Source organism: Manis javanica, chromosome 16 (genome assembly GCF_040802235.1).
Source record: "Manis javanica isolate MJ-LG chromosome 16, MJ_LKY, whole genome shotgun sequence".
Lineage (NCBI taxonomy): Eukaryota > Metazoa > Chordata > Mammalia > Pholidota > Manidae > Manis > Manis javanica.
Window position 1 is genome coordinate 23,773,566 of NC_133171.1, and position 9,568 is coordinate 23,783,133.

General features: G+C 38.1%; 1 protein-coding gene across 1 annotated transcript in view; it reads left to right on the top strand.

The window, feature by feature from the left end:
- Positions 1-9,365, top strand: part of TMEM30A (transmembrane protein 30A) — a 30,704-nt gene extending 21,339 nt beyond the window's left edge. The window contains exons 4-7 of the mRNA XM_073224353.1: positions 2,445-2,532; positions 3,493-3,636; positions 4,207-4,413; positions 6,757-9,365. Of these exons, the coding sequence (XP_073080454.1) occupies positions 2,445-2,532; positions 3,493-3,636; positions 4,207-4,413; positions 6,757-6,950 (633 nt within the window). The 3' untranslated portion in view covers positions 6,951-9,365. The remainder of the gene's footprint in view (positions 1-2,444; positions 2,533-3,492; positions 3,637-4,206; positions 4,414-6,756) is intronic.
- Positions 9,366-9,568: the final 203 nt, after the last annotated feature.

Below are 9,568 nucleotides of genomic sequence, written 5' to 3' on the forward strand. Positions count from 1 at the left end.
GCTGTGTTCCAATAAAACTTTATTTACAAAAATAGATGGTGGGCTGGATTTGGCTGATAGCCTATCTTTTATTGATCCCCAGGTTAGATCAAAGTGTATGATTTTTTAAGGTCATTTGACTTTCAAACATACTAAAGATTTTAAGATGGACGGATTGAAGTTCAAGTTACTTTGCACTATGTAAGACCCTCCCCAGTGTGATTGTTAACCCACCGCTCCAGCCTCATTGTTTACACTCTGTCTTTAATGGCCTTCGGCCTGGCTGCCCCGAGCCACATAGTGCTGCTGCCTAACCATTCCTGGTGACACGAGTAGTCTGCACCGTGTGGCATTTACAGTACATTTGCAGTTTCTACTTATGTCAAGGCCTGCTGTTTTCCTTAGTGCTATTGATGCAGAATAGCTTCTTTACATATTTGCTTTGTTAATACCCTGTTCCAAGTCTCAGCTTGCTTAACAAACTCTCTCCACATCGTATCCATTCTTGCCCTCCCCTTTAGGCCATTTTCTATAGAGCTGCCGTAGTAATCTTTTAAAAAATATAAATACCACTTTTCTGCTTTAAATCTTTCAGTGGTTTACTTGCACTTGGAATAAAATCTTATGCATAACTCTTCAGTCTCATCATACATCTCCTTACTGCCACACCCTAACTACATTAATATTTTACCTTCTCAGAAATAATCGAATTCTTTCTCCATGGCATGTATTTTTCTCTCTACTTAAAGCTCTTCTGCCTGCTCTCCACCTGGGTCTTATTCTTCTTTAGTTCTTAAGTAATATGACCTCCAGAGACAAACTTTTCCTTGTCATAGATTCTAAAGTAGCTCCTGCTACTCTTCCCCATTAATTGCTCACATACCATTTTCATAACACATAATTGCAGTTGTCATTATGTGTTCGTTTACTTTCTTACCTTCTGTCCTGCCTGCTACACTGTAAGCGCATGAGGACAGGGAGCAGGATGTTCTCAGTTACCCAATACTAGCGCCCAGGGAGCGCCTAGCATGTGGAAGGCTTGTAATAAATAGATAGTGAAGGAATATGGACTTCATCATTATTTCATATTATAGTTGGTTGCATATGGGTCTCTTTATTATATTATAAGCTACTTAAAAGAAGGGATTTCATATTTTTCATTTTTCTGTTTCTAGCACCTTGCATGGTCCGTGGTACATAATAGGTACTCACTAAATGGCTTTCCGAAGCCAGTTACTGCAAAGTATCTAACATTACTGAGTTCAGTATTAGACTCACAGGTAGTAAATAATATTTTCCTTTATAACTTCCTAAAGAATTCAGTGGCTAAAATATATTTGCCCTCCTGAAAGTTTTTATATTTAATAATCTTTTTTAAAAAAATCACAGTTTCATCAAAACATTAAGTCTTCATGGTTTCAGAGTACTGACTGTATACATCTACGTGGCTTAGGAACCAGGCAGTTAGGAAGTCAAATACTAGAGGTGAATGAGGTCCCCACCACGTGTTCTCTAGCCACCCGCCTTTTGCATGCGTGCAGTTCTTTTTCCAATCTAGACAGAGAGGGTGTAGATTCATTAAGTCAGTGTTAGTTGGTAGTGGAATAGCCCTAAGAGGACTAGCAAGGGTTACTTTCAGATTGAAAATATCTTGGTCTGTTTGTGTGTTTGGAGACATGGCTTAATGTGACTGAGGAGTCTCAGAACAACTCAGACGTGCGCCTCATCTCAGACTCGGTAGTCTCCAGTTCAGCTCCAGGGCTGCTGCATCCCCTTGAGAGCTTTAGCAGTCAGAACCGGGTCTGGGGAACAGGGATGTGCTTCTTGCCTCGGCTGCATCTTTTCCCTGCAACTGGATATACAATTTGAAGAAAGCGGGTAGATTCCAAGAATCTACTTTAGGCCCCCTACCCAACCTTTCCTTCCTTTCTTCCTTCTCTCCCTCCTTCCTTTGACATAGGATTTAACCCCAAATTATACAATTTGAGCTTACCTGTTTGTACATGTTTATTTTATAAGTGAAACACAGGTAAATCAAGGGACCCAAAGCCACATAGGGTGTAGCTGGAACTAGAACCTCTGGTCTCTCCCCCTCCAGTTGAAGATTACTCTCATTATGTCACAACTGGATGGACAACAGTCTAGTTGATTTTGGAGAGCAGAAGACTCTACAGGATGATTTCTATGTTGATAGGAAAATAAAAATGCCAGTTTGATACAGGCTTCTATGACAAAATATATGCAAGGAAGGGTTGCATTAATATAGTACAGTAATGTTAAGAAATAGAATATGAGTATTTAAATGTGATGTTATTATAGTCTGTTTATAATACAGACTCATTTTGTATGCATCGCAAATGAGAAACATGCATGTTTTGAACTTCTAATGAGTATATAGGGCTACCTCATAGTTCTCCCAGAAGCCTAGGTAATAATTTCTCTTTTCTTTTCCTTCTGTATATCAGAACCCCAGTAAGGAATGTGAGCCTTACCGAAGAAATGAAGACAAACCAATTGCTCCTTGTGGTGCCATTGCCAACAGCATGTTTAATGGTATGATATAGATGTATGTAACAAATACAGATATGTAATTAGGAAATGTATAGAGTTAGGAACATTTGCATAATCTTACGGATTTGATAGTCTAGTAAACATGAATGAGATTGAGAAATTCAACAGCTTTGAGATAAATGTATTAGTTATTCAGTGGGGTATTATAATGTTTTGTGACTTTCTTTTGAGAATTCTTATATATAAGAATCAATTTCTGTTTCTGGGAAGAAACTAACAGACCTGTTAATCTCTGCTAACCTTATTTTACATATCCTAAAAGGCAGGTTGCCTTTTCCATCCACTTTTTAAAATTTAGAACATTAAAAAGGAGCTACAGTTCATCAATGAAAAGAAACAAATGAAATTAATTCTAATAATATATTCCATTGAACCCAATGTGCCCAAAATATTATCATTTTGGCACATAAATGATGGTATGTAGTAGTTATTAATGAGATATTTTACATTCTATATTTTTGTTAAATCTTTGCTATTTGATGTATATTATACACTGACAAAATGTAGTCATTCGTACCAGCCATAGTTTCAAGGGCCCTGTAGCCATGTAGCTAGTGGCTACCATATTGGACAGTATAGCTAGAGAAGTGGATAAATCAGCAGCTATTGAGGAGCACATTTTTTTAAAGAAAAGGAGGAGAGGCAGATTACCTTGCAAATTGTTTTATTTGGTTTAATTATAAAACATTTGACCTTATCACATCAATTAGCCATACAGAAAAGTGACCTAGAACTGTATTGAGGGACAACAAGTCCATCTAGGATTATAAAGCTGCAGTAGGTAATTGAGCTAAAAGTAATCAAGAGCAAATATACATCATGCTCCTGCTCTGTTACATCCACTTTTGGGAGCAAATACCAGATCCTCATTTCTTACAGTAAGGCAGGTACTATGGATTTCTCTATAGAGACCTAGCAATATCTTCCTTTTCTTGTGTTTAGATACATTAGAGTTGTTTCTGGTTGGCAATGAATCTGATCCTATGCCTATTAATTTGAAAAAGAAAGGGATTGCTTGGTGGACAGATAAAAATGTGAAATTCAGAAATCCCCCTGGAGGAGAAACACTAGAAGAGCGATTCAAAGGTAAGGTGTTCCTGGTCCTCTCTTTACAGTGTAAGGTAGGAGTTTGAATGAGGTACCTAAAGCTTTCTGTCCTTAGAATCTTAAAGTTTATGCTTTTTTAAAAAAAAATGTTTTTAAACCTCATTCATGCTATTTTCCTATAAGCATTTCAGCCGTAATCTTTTTAAACTGACAGTTTTTTTAAACAAGCCCCAATTATTTATATAATCAGAAGTTCAAATTTATTTTTGTTTCTGTGCCTTGTTAATTTCACAGTGTAATGTTTTTTACAATTATATCTTTATGTTAATTCATTGGCCTTTAGGTATACTCAGTAGCCTACTTTTAAATCAATCAAAATTGAGATGTCAATCAAATCTTTGTAATCATTTGTTAAGTTCTTATGCAAAGAATTGGTTTTGTTCTAGATTACAAGACTTCCTTAGAATATGAATATAATACCTTTAAAAATACCTTTAAAATACCTCTAAAAATAAAAATATCCAGACTGTGTATTATGTATCTTTGTTAGAGTGAATTTTCAGTGAAACTCTTAGTAGAATTGAATATTCTTGTCTCCCCTGTTTTAAGGTACAACAAAGCCAGTAAACTGGGTTAAACCAGTATACATGCTGGATTCTGAACCAGACAATAATGGGTTCATAAATGAGGATTTTATTGTTTGGATGCGTACTGCAGCATTACCTACTTTTCGTAAGTTATATCGTCTTATAGAGCGGAAAAGTGATTTACACCCCACATTACCAGCTGGACGATACTATTTGAATATCACATACAGTATCCTTTTTTGGTCACATGCACAGATTCATAGAATTTGAAAGGAGTGTAGTCCAGTCTTACCTCAGTTATATGGCATGCTACTTTGTGTTTGAGTTTTAATCTGCATTTTTGTAAGAGTATTGTGTGTATGTATGAGAAAATACCTTTTATATCTTCAGAAATGTCGTAAATTTTTATATGCTTTGTACTCAGGCCCAAGTATATTATTCGGTAAAATTATTTGAAATGTAAGTGCTAGATATTTTTACCAGGGAGATTGTAATTGAGCCTAGTGCAAAGGCCAGTGAGGGAGTAAGTAGTGGTGATGCACTGTTGTGATACATATTTTTAGATACTAAAAATCAGTGGATGTGTTAGTTCACATAATTGTCTATAATTATTGCTCTGTTCATAGTACCAAAACACTTTTTTCCTTATGGATAATAGAATAACAGCTGTACCATTCCACATTAATAATTTAGGTGTACATTTTAGTGATGATAAATATCATTTATATCATCCTAATCCTGTGTCAACATTATGCTAAGTACTTCCCATACCTTTATGTAATTCAAGCATTATGAGGTAGGTGTCATCTCCATGTTATAGACAAGAGTACAGGAATGTAGAACATTTAAGTAATTTACTGAGGTTATACAGGTAATAAGAAAAGCTGGTGTTCAGATGAAGCGATTGACTCCAAAGGCCCTGATTTTCTGCCAGCCCCACTGTAGGGCGCACCCTGTGTGGTTCCTCCAAATTAGTCACACTGGTCTGTAGTGGCCTGGATGCAAAGTCTTGCTTTAGAAATTTTGGTCACAACCTTTTATTCTAAACAAATCCGCACATCTTTTAATCCCTAGCCCATTGCTTGCATATGTCATGAATGAAATGTTTCTCAAATATTAGCATTTAAAAGTTTGCTGATAATCTTTGCATTTTTTATTTTTTATAATCCAGATTAGCCATCAGTATATAACTTCATAGTTGTTTAGTAAATGGTCCTTTTCAAAATAAAGATGTTTTTGGGTCCTTAGTCTCTTGATTTTACACCTGAGTATGTAACGGAATATGACCTGGTAGTGACAGACTGAAAGTGACCACGTTTTTGACACTAGGCCCACATAGATGTTTTGAACAGACAGACCAGTTCAGGTGCTGGTAGAAATAACATTATCCTGAGCCAAAGTAGAGGGCAGCTTTGTAGTGGTTGATATCCAGAGGCCTAGTAAAGAGTAAGTGCTGCCCTGGCATGAAGCCTGGAGCACAGTAAGGGAGAGTTCAGTGCACTTGGGGTTCCTGGTTGACAGGTCAGCTGGACCCCAGGCATTGGGAAGAGAGCTCTTGGAAGGAAGCAGGCTGCCTCAGGTTGGCGAGGTGGGAGTTGGGGCCTGCCTGTTCGAACACCAGGAGTTAATTATCAGAGTCAGGTACCAGGGAGGAACCAGGTGTTAGGATTAAGGCAGAAGCGCATTTTTTAGAGTTGGGGTAGAGAGAGGGACTAGCATGGGGGTTTGCTGCCTGGTTCCCGGAGTTCTGGGTTAGTTAGAACTCTTGTAATCATTCTGCCTTAGTAGAGCTGAGCCTGCCGTTCGGGATCATGGGCCGGTCTGTGGGGATGGAGAGCTGCAGGAACTAGAGAGACATGCAGGGCCTAACGCTCCATCCAAAGGTCCTTTTGAAAAGATTGTAAACCTTTCTCTTGGGGGTTTACTGCTCTGCCCTCTTAACACCATCCTGGAACTGGTCCAAAGAAACAGCTCACCTGATGTACTGGTGCCCATTTCTTACGTCTCTAACGGTCCACGCTTCACCTCTACTCTGTTTTAGTCATCAGCTCTCTGTCACACCGAGAGTTTCATCACTGCTCCACACAGGCAAGCCAGCACTTCCGTAACCTGCTTCTGACTTGGTGCTCAGCGTCCCCTCACATTCCCCGACAGCACTCTTGCTACCCGTGCTGCTTGAGCCCCCCGAGACCCCTCTCCCCTCACTGCCCCGTGTTCTCCTGCACTGTGCACCTCCTCCTCCTCAGTGGGCTCCCCTGCTGCTCACCTGAGCTGCCTCTTGTGGCTTTGCCCCTTCTGTGTAACGAGAGCAAAAGTGCCTGAGAAACAATCTGGCCCTTAGATGTGGCTGCTTGTGCTTGTGACCTATGCTGGCTTTTACTACTAACATTAGTTTGTTAAGTCAGTGCTTCCAGACAATCCTCATGTAATTAATTTGTGATTCAGAGCCAAGGAGCAAGGTGGCAGCGTATAGAATTACACCAATGAATTAAAGCAATGAAGTACCAGATTTTAAAGTTGTGTTTTAAAAATCAAGTAACTGGACATGGAAGTCTTCCTATACATTCTTCAGATTATCCCGTACATTCTTTTGATGGACGAAAACGGATGATCTTGAGCACTATTTCATGGATGGGAGGAAAAAACCCATTTTTGGGGATTGCTTACATCGCTATTGGATCCATCTCCTTCCTTCTGGGAGTTGTACTGCTAGTGATTAATCACAAATATAGAAACAGTAGTAATACTGCTGACATTACCATTTAATTTCATATTCTGAAAACAAATTTACTGCATGTGCATCCAGGCCAGTCCTATTCAACCTAGCTTTCGAGTGCTGATGTCTGGTTAGTATGTTATTTTTGAAGTTGGCACATAACTTTTTTTCTTTGTCCTTTGCATCTTGCTTATGGATGACTTATGAAAATTTATGACGGGTATAAAACAGATTAGCTCTATTGATCATAATCGACACTGTAACTGCTGAAATGATGTCTGCTGTTGTTGGGACAGGCCAGCAATGCAGAGGCTCTCATGTGAAGCCCGCCTCCTGCCCAGTGTTCATGCTGTGTTGATAATACCATATTGACACGTGATGCTGTGCATGTGAGCCTATTGTGTGGAGAAAGGATTACAGGGTGTATGAGTGTAATGACTTGTTAACCTTCCAGGATTCAGAGTTATGAAAAGATGAAGAAAGACCAAATCTAAAGAAAACACTTCATCGTTTTCATGTGTCATGTGTAAAGGCTTCAAGTGCCATCTTGTTTGAGGTGGTTCCTGTATTCAGTGTATCCAGCGCGGTTCTTTGTCAAGCTTGGCTTCGATTTTCAGGACATGCTTACCTTGTCCAGCGTAGGAATTACTACTCATGTCTGACGAGATCAGGGAGGAGAATTTAAAATTCCTATTTCTATTTGGTTAAGGTGTTGCAGTCAGGAACCCCGACTCACTTGATAAGTTTTTACATGTGATCATTTCCCTTGAAGCTTGCACTTCATAAGGGATGAAAGAATATAGTTGAGATGAGAAAATTTATTGGCAGACCTTCGTCTTCTGCCTCAGCTGTAAACCAGATGTAAATGTTCAAAGGAGCTGTTTTCATTCTTGTGGTATTTAACATTCAAGAAATTTATTTCAGCATTGAAAATACCTCAGCTGGTTTTCCTTGCAGGTAAGTGTTTTGACTTAAGTACTAATATGGCAGAAATTTTGGAAAACAGTAACCTTCATTTCCTCTGTATTCCTTCTGTTTTTGCGCATAGGTCAGATGGGGTTGTGTACATAGTGCCTGTTCACCTCAGTTAAGGCACCAGTTGTTTTGGTTGGTTTTCTGAAGATATACTTTAAAAAGAAGTTCTTTCAAGTTTCTTAAATAAATTCTGGAGGTTTTGGAGTATGTACATGACAATTATATATGGTTGCAGTTATTTTCTGTTAACTGGAATTATTTTAATTTACTGAATAAAGGCTGTAATTTGTTTGCTATGGAACTTATTCTTGAATGTAAACTTCTTTTTTCACATGCATGAAAATGTATGTCTTAATCAGAGATGGCTTAATTGCCCTGAAATTGCCTTTTTTTTTAACTAAAAATTTAACTCATAATGTTTGTATAAAAGAATGCCTGTTTATTCAGTTTGTAATGGTTTTCTTCAAGTTACATTTTAAATCAAGAGGTCTGGGTAGTGTATCAGTTTTGATTAATATTTTTTTTAAACAAAAATAATGTAATGTTTAATAGTAGAAATGTGCCATACTTAAGTTTTGTATAACATGAAATTCAGTTAAAATTAAGAATGTGTAGTTCATCGTGACTTGTAACTGGTAGAATATTACTTGCATGAAGTACTTAATTATACCTGAAACTTCTGAGTGCACAGGGTATATTCTTCATCTAAAAATACTCTTTGTTTTGTGGGCCCTTAGGAATATTGTTATTTACTCTGATAACTGACCACCGTGAACATGGCGTTTCATTAAGGGGATGCAGCCTGGGGAGAAGGGGGTCTGCCGGTCCTTCCGGACTGAGTTTGCGCAGTTTGTGGGGGAAGGTGCCTGCATCTCTGTTCCAACTGGGGGGCCACAGGTGCTGCTGAAGAAGACTCAGCCTTCCAGCGCTTTCCCGTCTGTAGTGAAGATGGAATCTTAAAGTGCATTTAGAATTTTATCTATTTTACAAGTACATTGATGGCCTAAATTCCTCCCTGTGTTCTACGTAGCATTTGAGCCCTAAGGGATTTCTTTTGCTAACTATGAAGAATATGGAACATTCATGTGGTTCTGTGAAACACGGCGGGGTGCAGAAACATTTTTTACAGGCTTTATGCTCATCTTTTACAAACATTAAGTCATATTCAACCTTCAAAGAATCATACTGCATTTTAAGACAGCTAGGTTAAGTAGAAGGCATTGAAGAGTGCATTAAAGTGCAGGAAGGATTTTGATATATATGAAGTTTTCCAACTGAAGGACTTATTTAAAAATAAGTAAAAGCTAAGAAATTTCATTGAAATCATAGGCAGTTAAAAATAAATTGGTAAAAATAACTGTACTACCTAATAGAGAATTATTGAACCAAGAGGAGAGTAAACATTTGCTTATTGGTTAGTAACAGATTTTTTGTAACCTTGATTATACTAAACGGTAATGTTCTGTGTGAATAAACATGAACAAAAGGAATTCTGCTGTGTTCAGGTGTCTCCCTAGGCAACCGCGCCCCAGCATTGTTGCCTGTGTTCAGCACTCAGTGTTAGCCCGTGGTCACTAAGTCCACATTTTAACATATCCATGCCTAAATATGATTGTATATGTGTATATGTTAATAATTTTGACAGCATTAACTGCAAAAGTTTTCTGTATTAGTGAGAAACGTCTGTTCTTAC